The sequence below is a fragment of the Parus major genome, chromosome 7 (genome assembly GCF_001522545.3).
Source record: "Parus major isolate Abel chromosome 7, Parus_major1.1, whole genome shotgun sequence".
NCBI classification, from domain to species: Eukaryota; Metazoa; Chordata; class Aves; order Passeriformes; family Paridae; genus Parus; species Parus major.
Genome location: NC_031776.1, coordinates 32,825,870 through 32,843,190, shown reverse-complemented (window position 1 = coordinate 32,843,190; position 17,321 = coordinate 32,825,870). Strand labels below are relative to the sequence as shown.

General features: G+C 37.7%; 1 protein-coding gene across 4 annotated transcripts in view; it reads left to right on the top strand.

Annotated features, from left to right (window-relative positions):
• LRP1B (LDL receptor related protein 1B) overlaps positions 1–17,321 on the top strand; it is a 620,609-nt gene that overhangs the window by 393,447 nt on the left and 209,841 nt on the right. For all 4 annotated transcript variants that reach the window (XM_015635304.2, XM_033516047.1, XM_033516046.1 and 1 more), the window contains 6 exons: positions 1,064–1,235; positions 3,298–3,441; positions 4,822–5,058; positions 9,402–9,582; positions 12,425–12,644; positions 14,301–14,490. In XM_015635304.2, the coding sequence (XP_015490790.1) occupies positions 1,064–1,235; positions 3,298–3,441; positions 4,822–5,058; positions 9,402–9,582; positions 12,425–12,644; positions 14,301–14,490 (1,144 nt within the window). The remainder of the gene's footprint in view (positions 1–1,063; positions 1,236–3,297; positions 3,442–4,821; positions 5,059–9,401; positions 9,583–12,424; positions 12,645–14,300; positions 14,491–17,321) is intronic.

Genomic DNA, 17,321 nt, shown 5'->3' with positions numbered 1-17,321 from the left:
GATGGAGACAGAATACAATGGCAAGACTTGGCCAACAGTGGTAAAATTTCCAGAATGATTGAAATGCTTCATGCACAACCATTTTGGTTGTTTTTTTTGTTTGGGTTGGTTTTTGGTGACGTATGTCTGAATTTGTGAGTGAATGAGATAAGTAAATACTTTGTGGTGAGCAATTGAATGATTAAAGAAATAAGATGTTCAGCCTGTGAATATTTGAACATCTGCCAAAAAATTCTCTTTAATTTGTTCAGTTTTCAGAATTGCCTGTGAGATATTTTACATTTTATAAATCTATAAATCGAGCACAGCCTCTAAATTATTGAACACTTTGTGTTTGAGCTGTGATTGTCTAACTACCAGCTATTAGTTAATTTTTGATCAATGTGTCCAGACACATTAGAGATTAAAACCATTTTAGAATTCACTTTTTGATAAACAAGCACTACCAAGTGGCCACCACCTCGTTCAAAGACACCGACACAAAAGGAACTCAGCAAAGCTGACAGAATGTGTCTATTTCTCATGTACTCAAGAAAATATTCAGAGGGTATTTCTTGTACCATTTACCCTGATTTGATCATAAAATAATTTTAAAAAGCGGATCATCTACACCTATGAATTGTGTTTGAAATTTCTAAGTTTGCTATATTTATTAGTTAATATTAGTTAATTTATCTTCATGAACATTAATAATTATAATAATTTTATTTATTTATTAGTAATAATCATAGTTTATGGTCATTAGTTAATACTAATGTAGCTGTTGCACTTCAAGGATGTAGATTTTAATTTAAAAACAGAGAAACTGAGTAATTTATAAAGTAAATTAATTTAGATTGCTAAATAATTTGAATTTTCTATCTTTTACAAAGCTTTTCTAATTATACATTTAAAACTACAAGAATATGAACTATATTTTTAGAGTTATTTGTGTTTATTTACAAATATTCAGAAAACCTTTTGTACAGTTTATCACAAACAATTCACAGTGTTTTTTGATGTTTACAACTCATAGATATGCCTAAAATATTGAACTAAATAATATCATTTGTTTCTTTTCCAGATTAGGCATCTTTGTGGTTTGGCAGTATTTGAGAACTATTTATATACAGTTAATTCAGACAACTTCAGCATTTTAGGAATAAACAGATACAATGGTACTGATGTTCAGACTCTTGCTAGGCTGGACAATGCTAAAGAGATCCGTGTGTACCAGAAGAGAACTCAAGCAGCAGGTAAGATTGAATTTCCTTTCTCTGGAAAGCACACAGACACTAAATGGTTGTGTGGTTTAAAAGGTCCTACCAGAAAAAAGTATTTGAAGATGGAGTGATTGTTTTTTCCTTGTAGCACAGTACTGTGTTCCTTGAGCTTCCCAGTTTTCTGAGTGGTTGTTGCCCCTTTTCCTGTGGCTCTAAGCTCCCAGCTCATCCCTTTTGTGAGAATTCAATTTGGAGAACTGCCCAAGAGTCCTGCTCTGCACCTTGTGACACTCTGCGAATTTAACACCTTCAGAATTGTCGGATATCCAGTGCTGTCCACGTGTCTCAGAGCTCAGAGATTCCTGGAATCTCTGGGCCTGCTTTTCAGACAGACTGCATGCCTCAGGTGAGCTCCTGTCTTTGGGGCTGCCAAAAAAGGCCCAGAGGTGTGGGCAGCCAAGCTGCTGAGCTGCCAGCACAGCATGGAGAGGGAAACACTGACAGGGATTCCTTGATGTGTGTGAATGTCAGCTTTGTCATCTGTGAAAGAGATCTTCATTTTCACCTAGAATGAAAAACTCTTCTTACATCAGAATTTTTTGGTAAAACTGCAATTTCTGGTGTCCATAGTCCTGTATGACTGTAACCTGTTCACACACTTTCAGCATGCAGAACATCAGTGGGACTTACAGGAACTTGGTGCAAAGATAGCAAGATCCAAAATTTCCACAGTGACGCTTTCTGAGAATTTTTTTTTGGCGTGACTGATCACAATAAATTCTTGCCACGACTGCTTAGACAGAAAAGCCAACACATCAATTCTCAATGTCGATGTTTCTAAACAGAATGGCTGCTTCTGGAGAAGTTTCTGAAGTGGGAACAAACTCTAAATTGATGTAGAGTGGGTGAACTAATTTTCACCCTGGAGCTGAGGGCATTGATTTGCAGATGTCAATGTCTGAAGGAGGCTGCAAACACTCTTTCTTTGCTATTATCATCCCTCTTGTACTCCTGAGGGAGTCGGAGAGGTTGAGTAGAGGAGAGACATGAGCACAATGTAATCTTTTATTACATCCTTTGATTACACCACAACCCCTTTTGTTTAGAATGGACATGTTTGTTGCTTGTCAAGATTCTCTGTAAAAGCTGTCTCAGCCTGGTGGAGTTTCTGTATTACCTTTAACCTTATCGACCCTAAACCACTTGATTGCTTTCTTTTTAAAAATAAAACCTGAAAAGCTTGAGGAGAAGTAGGAAGAACGGAACATTTTTTGAGCTAGAATACTCTTTTCTATTTTAAGCCAGTTTAGTAAATTTTAAGATAGGCTGGTAGATGTTTTCTCTGCATATTGCATTAAACAATTAAAAAAAATAAATAAATTGGGCTGCTAATATAGAACCTTGCATTTGGAAATATGAAATCAAGGGAAAGGAATTATTTGGCTTCTTCAGCTGGATTTCTATCCCAGCTGTACAAATCTGCACCCCATCCCTGGAAGTGTTCAAGGCCAGGTTGGATGGGGCTTGGAACATCCTGGTCTGGTGGAAGGTGTCCCTGCCAATGGCAGGGGCTTGGAATGAGATGGGCTCTACAGTCCTTTCCAACCCAAACTGTTGTGTGATTCTATAAACATGGAAAAATTCTGCAAGGCTTGTTCTGTTCTTTAGTTTCAGCATGCATATCTGCCCAGAAGGCTGCTGTCTAAAGGAATGAAGGAATACCAGGCTGTGTGGGCATGGGATGCTCTGTGTTCCTAGAAAACCCCAACCAACCAAATGAACCAAAGCAACAAATGGAAAAGAGGAGAAGTGCCAGCTCCCCCAGGGCCCTGCTGCCCAGCACATGCTGAGCAGGAGCTTATTCACAGAGGGGTGTCTGCACCCAGCCATGGGCACGGCTTGGTAGCCCTGGGCATTGTTGGCCTGGCTTGGATATCATCTTTAAAAACCCCCTTCCTTAGCAGTCACATTCTGGGTAGATTTATTGTGACTCAAATCCCCCTTCTTTATATTTTTTCTCTAACCTTGCTCCATGCTGATGCCTGTGACTGTCTTGCTTTCTGTGGGTGTGAGCGCTGTTGTCCCCTCTCCGCAGTCAGAAGCCACGCGTGCGAAGCGGATCCGTACGGAATGCCGGGGGGATGCTCCCACCTCTGCCTGCTCAGCAGCAGCTACAAAGCACGGACCTGTCGCTGCAGGACTGGCTTCATCCTGGGGAGCGATGGCAGGTCATGCAAAAGTATGTTATTGAAAGCAGCAAGGAACAGTCCAGGGGGTAGTTCTGGGTGTTCTCCAGCAATGGGCTGCTTTGGGGTAAACTTTGTAATGTTTACCTGATGCTTAGTTCATGTGCTCCTTTCATGCCCTTAAAATTGTTTGATTTGGCTTAGTTCACAGGAGTGACAGGTTAAACCTGGAATGCTCAAAGAATATTAAAATTATCACAAGTTTTACATTAATCAGCCTCACTCTTTATTTATATGCTATGCATTTTCATAGCACACAGGTACTGGAACGCTGCTTAATAGTTTGTCACTTCCAATTCCAGCCATACAATCAGCCTAGAGCACAAAAGCAGAACATACTCATGAGCAAGTCAAGGTTTTTCTCAGAATACTTTGTGAAAGCAAATGTGATTTGTGCAGCTGTGGCAATACCTAAAGTTACATGTACACAATCTTTCGGTCACCTACAGGCAACAGGAGTTTTGGGGAATGCATGTTTTTCTCCTGTTTTTTTCAGTCAAATGGTGTTGATTTAGGTCAGATAAAAGACATGCAGTTAGATACTCTGATGGATGCTGGTAGATGGATTTATTTGACCTCAGCCAAACCTGATGCAGTTTTCACTGACAATTCCATCAAAAAACGCTGAGAGGCATCAGGAAAAGGCTGTAGAGAATTTTAAGAGGTATATTGATAGCATTAAGCCTCTAAGATATCTATAAGTATCTTTAAGGAAAGAAAATAATTTTGCTAAGATTCAGTTGTTTGTAATCAATTGAATTATTTAAACTGTAAAATCTTGGAAATATGAAGTATTGATATCCATGTTTTCTACCTCAGTTGGAAAGAACAGAGTATGCTGATTTTGTTGTATTCTTTTTAATCTGAAAGAAATTTAATCTTTTTTTGTTTTTTGATTCTGAGAAACTTAAGGTGGAAATACAATATTTTGTATATGCTAGGGTTCATGGTATTGTAAGATTTTAAGATTATTTCAGTCATAGTCTATATTACATTGATAAATCCTAATGAATTGTAAAATTAAATGCCTATGGAGCTATATATGGAGCTATATATGTCCACTTCACAGGAGATGCAAAGTCATTCTGTGATATACAACTGCTTTTTCAGTGTGAACTTTTACACAAAAAAATTATTAGAGGTAAGCAGCTCACTGAAGTTATTTGTATTTTGAATAGGGTGATGTAATTAGATAGATTATTTTATTTTTTTTTTTTAATCTATATACCTTCAGAATAGATAGTTTAATTTTTGGTATTGAATAAGGCTCCTGCTCCCCACTAATTATGCTAGTTAATTAAACAGGGACATTATGCAGTGTGAAGAAGATTAGGCAGCATCAGTTGTTTATGTTTGTAATCTTTCTTTTGCAGGACCAAAGAATGAATTGTTTCTTTTTTATGGGAAGGGACGGCCAGGAATAATCCGGGGAATGGACCTGAATACCAAAGTGTCTGATGAGTACATGATCCCCATAGAGAACCTGGTCAATCCTCGTGCTCTGGACTTCCATGCTGAAACCAATTACATTTACTTTGCTGATACCACCAGTTTTCTAATTGGAAGGCAGAAAATTGATGGCACAGAGCGAGAAACAATCCTCAAAGACGGTAGGTGATGCTCAGTGATGGTGACATTCAGAGGTGCTCACTACCCAGAAGCTGAAATGACATTTGCAGATAATTTAAAGGTTATTTTGGATCTCTGATGGGAAATGGATGCAAATTTGACCTTGAACAGAATTTGAGATACTTTTTTTACAGCGTCCAGTTTTGGTTTTTTGTTTGTTTGTTGTTTTTTTTTACCTGAGGACAGAAATGTAAAGTTTGGTTAAGTCACTGTTGTGAATTCTTACTTTGTCCATTCAAGCTTATACCCACTGGTGAGAAATTCCTGTGTCTCCACTGTGTCCTTCCAGTAGCTGGATATTTGTTGAGCTATCCCAAATCCCTGCAGACTTTATAAGAGTTCTGCACTCCAGCCTACATCACACTGTGGATTCTGGAGCCTATTCAAGTAGTTTGGCAGAATGAGACGGTTTGTAGTGCTTGAAAACTCATTAGGAAAAAAGCATTGTCTTTCCTGATGCATTTTCCATTGTGTATGTGGAAGCAACAATTAGACCTAAACATTTATTAGAACCTTAATTAAGATGCTTGTAACATTTATTGTAGCAATGAGAGAGAATTCCAGCAGGTCTTTAGTTCCCACATCTCCCACTACAGTGAATCTCCCTGCTCTAGAATCATATCTCATCATAGCAAATGTTGTTGCGGTGAAAAAAGCTTCCAGTTTGTCAATCGATATTTCGTTTTCTTTTATGGACCCTTCTCTGAAACACTCCTTCAGCAGGAGGTAGCAACTGCCTGAGCTGAAATTCAATCTACAGTAATTATTTTCTGGTCCTCAATCTAAGAAGCAACGTAAATATTCATCTTAGCCTTCAGAGAGCTTAATATCTTTCCTTGTGAATGGAAGCTCAGGACGGTGAAAGTAACTAAAACGCCGTTGTTTTAGCAGGGGGATGTTCAATCCCTGTCATTCATAATGCAGGTTTTAATCCACACTTCTGAGGAGCCATCTCCTCTGTGCAGTGATATGATGCTCTTTCAGTGTAAGGTCTCTCCTCAGAGTCTGCACAAAGCTCCCTTCAGCAGCAGTTGCAAGGAATAGTGACGGGCTCTTTACCCTGCTCTGGTGAATGGTTAATAAAGGGCATTTGTCTCAGAAAATAACAAATACTCAGCTGTCAGTCTGGTAATTCTGCATTTCACTGCCAGCATGGGAATGGATAATGTACACCTCACATCTTCCATTGCTGACTTGCCTCTACTGAATGTGCATTTCTTTTGACAACAAAGTAGTTCAAATGTGGAGTAGAGGAAGGAGCAGGAAACATGAAAATGAAAATCTTATAAAGGAGCAGCAAGGAACATCCAGGCTGGAAGGTGTCAAACAGGTCGGGGTCAGACAGGTTGGGATTGTTTTACTCAGACTTGAATAAACTTCTGTATGTCAAACCAGAAAATTGGTCATATTCCTGTAAATAATATTTTAGTGCAGTGTCTACTCTTTATAAGTACAACATAGCAAAAATATTAATGCAATACTGAAAGAGCTGTGGATTACCAGATGATTTATTGTTGGCGATTCTATTATTTGCAAAGACCAAAAATATGTCACTGTCATTCTCCCCTTGCTTTTTCCCCAGGAGCTTACATTGTTACTTCTAACTTAGTGTAGTTTCACAACTTTAAAGTATATTTAAAGAACATTTGTTAATGTATTTTTCATGATTTAAAAAATTAATATGGCCTCCAGCCATAACACCTCAGCTTTTATTCTTGTCAACTCTCACCAACTCAGCAGGGACAGATTAAATCGTTCCTTGGTGGAAGGCTACTACAGAAAATCAGGTGTGTCAGGAGGTGGTTTAATATTTGCTCTGAACAGCGTGCTGCTAAGGGCTTCTAGCTGTGGTAGGTGCCACTTCTCAGATTAAAAGTTGCCTTTTTTTTTGGTGGCTGTCAGGTCAGGCTTGTTCAGACAGCATTGCAACTCGGATAATTACAGTCTGCCTACACGAGAGCCTGATCCTACAGCTGTTGACTGGGAATTGAGATCACTGAGCACCTCACACTGCTGGAGTTTGATTTCCCATATAGTTTCAGCTGTGATTTCTGTTTCTTCACTTTGGGAAGCAAACTGCTGGGTAGTGTTGATAACAATTTGACAGCCCTCAGCACAGCCTAGCTTAGAGCTGGTGGCACAGCTGCAGTAGAACTTGACTTCCACCAGCAACAAAAATTATAATTAACTTTTCAAACCTGCATGTAAGATCAGTCTTTTACATAAAAATTGTGAAAAAAACCTCCACAGACATTTTTAAATGGGTCTAAATACTGTTCAGTCAATGTAACTTGAACACAAGCTCAGGGTTTTTTATTTGTCTTTCTGCCCCTAATGTTTGGGACTTTTTGGGGTTGCTGTGAGCCTAAAAGTCTTATAATATTTACTTATAAATATTAGTCTACATGGTCAACCTGTTGCTCAAACAAGGCTAAAGTCTGTAAAGCTCTTTGGAAGCTGTTTAGATGGTTGGTATACAGGATAATTATTTTCCCAGCAGGGTTTATGCTAATGTAGCTTTTTTAGGCACTATTTATTACACATGACATTGATGAGCTTGGCCATTCTGCACCAAATTACATCTTGTGCCTGTTTGTTTCATACTGAAAACCAGCGTGGCAAACTGCTGCCTCTAGAGCTGGTTTTAAAAACCTCATGTCCACATTCAATGTATTTGGAGCTCTCATATTCCTGTTGGTAGTCAAATACTGATGGAAAGTCCAGAATTACAAATGTTAGTTTTTTAATTAGGAAGTGAAGAAGGATCACAAGGGTATTTTGTTACCTCATCCCTTTTATGCTGAAAGGGTTTTACAGCAGGACTGAATTACTGTAGGCAGACCAGGACAAGAGTGACAGAATGTCCATTGTTTTCTTCCTGTTTAGCACCTGGTGTGAAACCCATTTGAAAAGTAATTAATGTATTTAAAGCTTTTAGATAGTAAAATAAAAGTGAATTTTTAATTGTGACTCCATAAAACCAATGAATGTTATCTCTATAGGGTCATGCTGTAGACTTCTCCTTTAAGAAAAGAAAATAACTGTCTGATATATTTAATATCTAGTTACCATGAGGTTTGTTTTTATTGCTTAGATTGTGTTTAGTTTAGAATAACATTTGCCCCAAAATTTCTGCAGAAGGCAAGGTAGCTCAAAGACTGTATTTTATGAAGCTGAAGAGACAGGGAGAAAAAGTCTTGTAAATTTTAGGAGGTATCCAGCATTCTAATCTAAGAGTTTTCTGCTGATGCCAACACACTTCATATTTGGATTGGTTTGACTCCCAAACAAACAAAAAACCAGCAAAATATTTTCCTTAAAAAGATGATCTCATTAATACAATTATCTGATCTTATTAGTATAAAACTGTGTTTAGCTCAAATTGCCTCTGTCAGACAGGATAAACCTAAATGGGTTTAGAACAAATTGCTCCTTGTCCTCAAGCTTGGTTTTACTCATGTACAGCCCCTCAGAGCTCTGTAGGACATTTTTCACAGCTCTAATTTGTCTGTGTTGCCTGTTCTGTTCAGCAGATTTTTTTTTTCCCTGAGCCTTGGGCTCCAGGTCCTTGGTGAAATTCTCTCTTCTTTTCCCTTCCATTCTTAGCTCTTTTCTCAACCTCCTTGACCACTCCAAGACCAAAGGCTGCTCTCCTCTCTCAGGAACTTTCAGCTGTCTCTGACATTGTCTTTTCAAAAGAATGTAGCAAAGGCACTGAGAGATGAAAAATAAAGCCAGCAGTGTCCATCAGCCTGGGGAACCTGGCTGAGCTGCTGCTCTCAGCCACTGCCTGACCCACACTTGTTCTGTGCTTTGGGTGATTCTTGTCAGACCAGCTGCTTGCTGGGTTAGAAATGTCATTGTTGTGTTGTTTCGTGTCCCAGAGTGCTGATTCTGACACCTTTGTTTCCCTCAAGCTTCTAAAACCACAAGGAAAAATAGTTTCCCAAAAGTGCAGCGATGTTCAGGTGTATCAGAAATACAGATAAAAATGTCAAAACACATTTTGCAAAACTCCTCATCACATGCAGTTTGTTTTTGTTTTTTTTAATAACTTTCTCATATTTTGTCTCACAGGATGTGTTGTCATCTCTACATCTGTGAGTGATTCACAAAATTTAGGTTTAGTTTAAGTGAACAAAATTTAGTTGATACATTGGTTGATACCAAATATCTGTAATTTGTTTTGGACCACCAGTAGATAAGGGAAAAAAGAAATTTTAAAAATAGGACGTGAATATCACATAATAAATAGTGAACATACTTAAATATAGAATATAAATAGTATTAATCTCATACTACTGCTCTCTTTTTTTCTCAACAGATCTTGATAATGTGGAAGGCATAGCAGTGGACTGGATTGGAAATAATCTGTATTGGACCAATGATGGCCACAGGAAAACAATTGCTGTAGCCAGACTGGAAAAAGCTGCTCAGAGTAGGAAAACTTTGTTGGAGGGAGACATGTCTCACCCTAGAGGAATTGTTGTGGATCCTGTCAAGGGGTATGAAGCAAACTGATTTTTCTGTAATGTTTGTTTTTACAACATAAATACAGGATTTAATTTGCTCAGGATGAGGTTTTTAAAGTCCTGTAGCAGTCTGTAATCCTTCAGGAGTCTGTAACATCTGTAATTTCTGCCCAGCATTCTTGCCCTAAAGCCTCCAGAAGAATTTGTATGCCTGTCACTACTGAATGTCTGTCCTGTTAATATGAATGTGACTCACCTTTTCCTCAAACAAGTTGAGGGTGTAAGTCCTGTATAAATTTTTAATATCAAGTAAATTTCAAGATGCTCTCCTGATTTCCTCTCTCTATATTCTCAATTTCTGGAGCTAGTGATGACCATATCCTTGTACACATTGGTTTACAAAACTGAGACAGGTACTCTACATTACTTATTAGCTTAAATTAATTTTAGTAGGCGGCATAATAAAAAAACAAATGAAAACAACAAATAACACATTATATCACTGTGGTATAATGGTGGTTTACTTAAAAAATCACTGTTAGGTTTGTTCAGGGAATTGTCTCTGGAAATGATGCAGCTAGGTAGTTTCAGTGTGGCTGGATTGATTGCTATTTTGCTATCAGAGAAAATATTTACACTTTCAGGTTTTCCCTTTTGAGCCTGTCCTTAGAGGAGTGGAAGTGGCTGTGGAAAGGCTACAATTCATTAAGGTCAGGTAGTGAGGGTATAAAATCAGACCACGAGCCATAACCACACCTGCAATTACTCTGTTAAATTTTCCAGCTCAGTAAGTGCCTGGCACAGGAAATAGTGTATGAAGATGTATTGCCTGAAAAGGACCATTATATAAAACACTTCTCTAATAAAACAGCGTGTCCTTCATGATTATACTTCTCATGGAAGCACTTCCTGAGGGACAGCATTTCTTATGGCTTTTTAATTGTGTTTCCAAAATTTTAGTCTTGATTTAACTGGTGTTGGAGCATTAACTGCATTTTGAGATACAATTAAGGCCTGTCACTGTGAGAAGGTTTTAGCTTATGACAGGATAACTGGAATAAGGACAGACAAAAAGTGAATGGAGAAAAGCTCAGTAATTGCTGTTGAGAAGTCATGTAAATATTTGTAAAACATATTTTGTCTCCTGATAAAATAAGTGCCATATTGACCTACGTCTGCCTGAGCCTCAGGGCATGTGCAGGGTTTACAATTCTGTGATTAAACCTGGAGCTGATTGACTCAAACATGCAATGGAGTTTGTAAGGCTTCTGGATCAAAAATGGATTGATGTTCTTTGCACATATTTAGAAAAAGCATTAAAAGAACCCAAAACAACCTTCTAATGCAGGTTTGAGAGAAATGAAAAGTAAACCAAAAAAAAAAAATCTGCATTTGCATATCTGCAAACCTGTGCAATGCAGTTTTTCTCCAGTTTCTCATAAATATCAAATTATGCATATATGTAAAAGTGCCTTTGAATCAACTTTTTGACCAGTAGATTTGACATAATTTACACAAGTGTGGTAATAAAATAATTTTTCACTTCAGTATGTCATTCCTTTGTAAGTTCAGTATTTAAATTCCAGGACTTTATTCCTCAAAGTACAGGCCAATTAAATGGTTAATGGGTTAGGATCACAGAAGTTATTTCAAAAACATAAATCTGGTGCGTCAATAGCAATTAAATCATGATTACTTTAATAAATAGGATCCATTTAAGATTGGCATGATGTTTTCCTCTCTTTAATGCTTATTAATTGGAGTTCTAGATTTGAGTAAAAGTAAACATCTGCTGTCTGGCAAATGTTTTCATTTATGAAATGATGTGACTGTATGTGATACAATCTGAGATGATTCACAGAGTGCTGACAGGTTTTTAAGTATTCTTACTAACTCATTTTCCTTAGGGAAAGACAGGGTAAAAAAGAAAAAGGAAAATGGTATTTCTATTCTGGCATATTTGTTACCCTCTGCTTTTGTACAAGTTCAAGTTGTGTGTTTTAAATGGTTGAAATCACAGTTATCAAGGGTATATTCTATAATACAATATGATATTCAGAAAAATTCAATAAGAAAAGGTTTATTCTGTAGTGCTCAGGAGAGAATGTCTCATAGAATTCCTCTGAGCCAATACTTTTAGAGGAGTTAATAGATTTTTTTTTCTTTAACTTTTCCAAAGTAATATTGGTGCCTTTCTTTCAGACTTTGTTTGTTTTTTGTAATCTATATTATTGCACTATAATCCATAAAACTATGCTAAAATTGCCTGCTGGCTTTTTTGTCAAGTAATTTTCACCATTTCTAAACATTTTTGTGATGGACAAAGTACTCCTAACGTTTTTCTGAGTGAAAAACGTTACGTGTAGGACCTGAAGTTCACAGAATGTCAAGGTTATCCTTTAGCTCTAAAACCAGAGTGCAAATAATTATTGTGTTGTAACTTCTTTGATAGAATTAGGTGTAATAAAAAACAGAGATTTGCATCCAAAAGGCAAATTAGACCTGGCCAGAACCAGTTCACTTTAAAAATTTGAAGTTTGTGATAAAGTCCATACAAATAAAGTCCATGGCTGAAAATAAACAAAGAAGCCCCATAATTCTGCTGGGAATAAATAAGGTGTTAATTCTTTCACTTTTCTTCTCTATTGGTTCTCTGGTATTCATGTAATTTGTCACAATATGAGCAAAATTACATAAGTGTCACTTCAGCAGCATCCAGTGGTCAGGGACAGTAAACAGAGTTGTAGAAAGAGCAATGGAAAGAAACATGCAAAAGTCAAAATTGCTCTGGCTTGGACGAGCTGCCGCTAAAAGCCTGCGGTATAATTCACCTGATTAAAATGGGATCTGAATGCTCACTTTTGTAATTCCCTAGATGGATGTATTGGACAGACTGGGAGGAAGATGAAATAGATGCCAGCGTGGGGAGGATTGAGAAGGCCTGGATGGATGGCTCCAGCCGGCAGGTTTTTGTCACATCAAAGATGCTCTGGCCAAACGGTTTAACTCTGGACTACCGAGCCAATGTGCTGTACTGGTGTGATGCCTACTATGATCACATTGAAAGGATCTATTTGAATGGGACTGACAGAAAGGTAAAAGAGAAATGCTGCTGGTTTGCCACAGGCATGTTCTGTCTCTGGATTTTATTGTGTTACGTTAAAAATACTTCCCAAGGTTTTTAAAGTCTGCAGAACCCCGCGGCATGTTCGGCGTCGTCGCTGCTGGAACCATGGTGGCAGTTTCAAGTGAGAGACTGAAACACAGCTTAGGATGTTCCTCTGTCCTAAGTGAACACTAAACCTGATTTTCATTTATTTATTTTTTAATTATTTTTTTTTTCATGTAGAAAGGAGTCGTATTTTGATTGAGTCACAAAGCTGCAAAGAACTTTTCAGTAGAAAAACCTGGTTTGTTTGGTTTTGCCAGAAAGAGGTTTTTCCTGGTACTTTGCTGGATGAGCTGGTTTTTATGAATCCCTCTGCCTCTTTTGAGTATTTGTGGTAGTATTCAGAGGGGCAGCACTCAACAAATCCTGTCAAAGATGGAGAGAGATTGCTTTAGTTGTTACTAATGCCTGTAGAAGCTGGATACGGCTCTGTGCAGACATTCTCTGTGGGCTTGTAGAAGCAACAAGCACAGAATAGGACACTTTGAAAATGGTTAAGGCTCATGTTTGGGCAGGCTTTATCACCTGCTCCATAAAATTAGTGACTGGTGCACAGTACCTGTCTTTACAGGTTTTATTTTGAAGTGTGTCACAGAATATATTATTTTTGGGTTTTTTTTTGAAAGTGATTTTTCTGTAATCCTGAGATATAACAAAAAATGTATAACTACTTGAATTTATGTAGCTGAAAATAACTATAAGATGTTTTCTTTCAATCCTTAATCATTTGTATTTAATTATAGGATATTTTGGTTGAAATTTAGCTGGATCAGTCGCATCTATAATTCTTTAATACAATAAAAATTCTGGGGGATAGGGACGTCCTTAATTCCACCAATAGCTGTCAGAAAATTGACTGATTGATGAATTTGGATCAAAAGCAATTCAGAGATGAGGAGCTTTGCATATAAGAATTCCGGGTCCAAAGAGAAAATTTGAAGGGCAAAAGGAGATGATGGTTGTCAATCAACTCAAAGACGTATTTTAGTTATTTTTACCTCCATGTTCTCTTGGGTTTGTGTCTAGAAATAGACAAGGTAGGGCACGTGAGGAGCTGCTTCCTCCTCTCTAGAAGCACGGCAGGAACAAGGCTCTTGGTTCAAGCAAGGATCCCAGCCAGAAGGAGAGCAATGACTCCAAATGGAATCTGCTGGGATGGAATCACAGAACCAGAATTGGTTATGTTGGGAAAGGCCTTAAGATCTTTCAGTCCAACAATTAACCCAGCACTGCCAAGTTCACTGCTAACCATGACCCCAAACCTCACTTTACATCTTTCAAATCCTCCCAGGGTTAGAGACAGCACCACTTCCCTGGGCTGGCTGTTCTGTGTTCTCTGATGGGGGCCACTTAAAGTGAATTTATATGTAGTTGTTTTTTGGGTTGTTTTTTTTTTTTTTAAGTTAGATATTGATTCTGCTGCACAGAAGGGCTTTGTACTCTTTATTTAATTTTACTGGAATAGGTTGTTATGTTTGGGACAGTAATTACCTCAGTATTTCTATTTCCTGTTTTAATTTCTATGAAAAATTAAAGATTCTTTTAGCCTTGCTGATGCTCACCTACCACTAATTAATTGCAGGTAGTCTACAATGGAAAAGATTTGAATCATCCTTTTGGACTGTCACATCATGGAAATTATATATACTGGACAGATTACATGAATGGGTCAATTTTCCAGTTGGATCTGGTATCAAGGAATGTGACACTGTTGAGAAGTGAGAGGCCACCTTTGTTCGGGCTCCAGATTTATGATCCACGCAAACAGCAAGGTACTTACACAGTTTCTCCAGAGGTCTGCTATAAAAAGACATTTTTCCTTAGAGTCTCCAAGCATTTTGAGGTGACTGGATGAACAAAAATAAAATAACAAATATGGGTTGTGGCATGAGGAAGTTACTCTCCAGAGTTTCAGTCCATTGATGTAGAAATTGATTCTCTCATAAATACTAAAAAGTGAATCACAGCATTATTCCTGTCTGAATTCCTTCTAAGCATTCACACTGCCTTTATTGCCCTTTTTCCTTGCATGAGCAAGAGGTGTTGTGCAATTATCAGTTACAGAGGATAACAGATCTGCATTGGCTCAGAGATATCAAATATATGATTGCATTTACCTTTTCTTAAATGAGACCATAGATCCTGCCTGTATATTTATTTTTTTTTTTTTAATTTGCTCCCTCATCTTGGTCTACAATCAACACTGTATGTTGCACAGAATAAAAGTAGTTCTTTGAGAGTAGTGGAAAAATCCATAGTTGGTGCTACTTGTATCCATAGAGAAAGGAGATAAAAACCATAGGTTTGCATGGATGGAATTTAGAAAATGCAATTGCTACTCTAAAGGTAAAGTTAAAAGTGTGTTTTACTGAAGAAAACTTTGCATTCCATTTACTGCATGCAGCACTCTTATGAGTTGTTGAGTATTTGCTCACTTTAGTTAAAGCACATTTCTAACACCAGAAACATATTTCTAATTACCAAAATTATAATGTTAGCTTGGTCTGCCACCAAACATAAAAATGAGCTTCAGGAATTACTATAAATAAAACACTGTTTAAAAGATGATGTTTTTACTGTTTAATTTTTTTCTGATGCTGTGGCATCTAAATTTCCCTTACCTAAACCAAGCTGGTCTGTGTAGCACTGTGCTAAGTCAGGGTTGCTGCAACAGTGTTCCTCTTATCACAGCTGCTTTTCAGGGACTCTCTGATATTCAAAGACATGTAAAAGTACAGTTTGTTGGGGCTTTTTTCTTGGATTTAGTGTGGGTTTTGTTTGCTTGGTGTTTTTAAGGCAAAATCTGGGCCCAAATCTACCCTCAAGGTGGCCAACTTTTAGAATACCACATCTGCTAATAGAAGATGCAGCGTTTGTTTTTAATACTACTGCTGCTTTATTTGGTACTCAGAAAATTCCTTTATTTTTCAGAAAAAAGGGACTTCTAATGCAGTTGCTGCTAGCTTCCAAATAAGCTGACACCAGAGAGAGAAAGCATTGCCTCTCAGACAGTTTTGCTGAATGAGTTAAAGTCTTAAGGGAGGGAATCTGGCTCGTTAATATATTCTTTGTTTGAAATTGTAATTGGAATTTTGTAAGCTAACTGCAGCCTTTAGGAACTTCCCTTTTTGTCACGCTCAGTGAGGTTGATCTTGCCATTGTTCCCAAAGGAGCATAAAAATTTCTTTTAAAGAAACTATTTGTGTGTGTGTGCATGTTTTCCTTGTAAAAGAGCAGGCTCAAGGCTGAATTGTTGTACAGAGAAAACCACAGGAAACCACTTTATAGAGGAGTTGTTTATTAAAGATTGCATGCACATACCTCAGAAACGCTTGGCTGGGATATTTTGAGGTGACTGCTCTGATGCTGCTGGTCTTGTCACTGCACAAGCAGAAACTTTGTCACAGCACAGATCAATTCAGATTGGGATTTTTATTAGAGGAGCTTTCTCCAGGATCCTGTTCCAACACTGCTTTGCTTTGTGCTTTGGGTAGGACAGGAAGATTTTGGGATCTCCTCGAGGAAAGATGTTTTTCATTGTCTTGTTGAGGCATGATCTTCTTGAGGAGAAATGCTTTTTTTCTTTTTTTTTTTGGTTTATTTTTCCTTGCTTTCAGAGCTTAGAATTCACCTTACTTCCTTAGGCTGAGTCTTTGGGTCTCTATGCATCAGGAATCCTAAAAAATGGGAAGGTGAAGCACAGTAATCATAGGAGTTGGATTTGCACTCAGAATATGGCTCTGCCAAGGCCTGCAGGAATTTCCACTGCATAGAAAGGCTGGATTGCTACTTCCATGTCAATAATTCTAGTGTAAGTGCATTTGTAGCAATTAAAGTAGCCTCTTTTGAAATCAGCTGATGTTTAAACTCCTCACAGAGAGCTTGAGCACCAGACTGCTGCTCTTCACGTGTGGAGGATGATCCTACAAGGGGGCTTTCACCACTTTACAGCACCTGAGGTTAGGTTCAGAAGAAGATACAAGTGCAATAAATACTTCAGTATATATCTTAAATGAGAAGATTAAACAAATGTGCATGCTTGCCTTTTTTTCTTTTTTTTTCCCCTGAGAAGGATGACTGAAATGCAATCACATTGTTTAGCTCTGGCCTAATTTTTTAGCTAATTAAAATGGAATCAGCCTAATTTAATCCCATACAATCAACAGGGCAGCAGCTGCTTTTAAAAGCTGACAAAATATGAAAAATATGATAATGACTTTGAAAGTATTCTAAAATTTTGGGACTATTTTAAGAACAACCATATAAAATAGCTGTTTATAGCTGTGGAAATTTAATTTCCCAAATACTTTCGGATAGCTTTACAGCTTCTCCAGCTTGTTGAATAAAGAGGTTTAACTTGTTTGAACTGTGTTGTGGGAGATGTTTCAGCATAGGAGTCTCTTCAGCAAGACTGATGGGACTGGAGGTCTCATTGCACCTTCAGGTTGAAGACTGCACTTCATAAACCTTTTTATCTTGCATCTTTTTGCTTTAACTCTTGGTACTTCTATTTTCCTTGTCATCATCCCCTCTTTTATAACTTTGCTTAGCACATAACCCACTGTGCAGAAGTTTGTCATCCCAATTATGAGGTTAAGTAGGG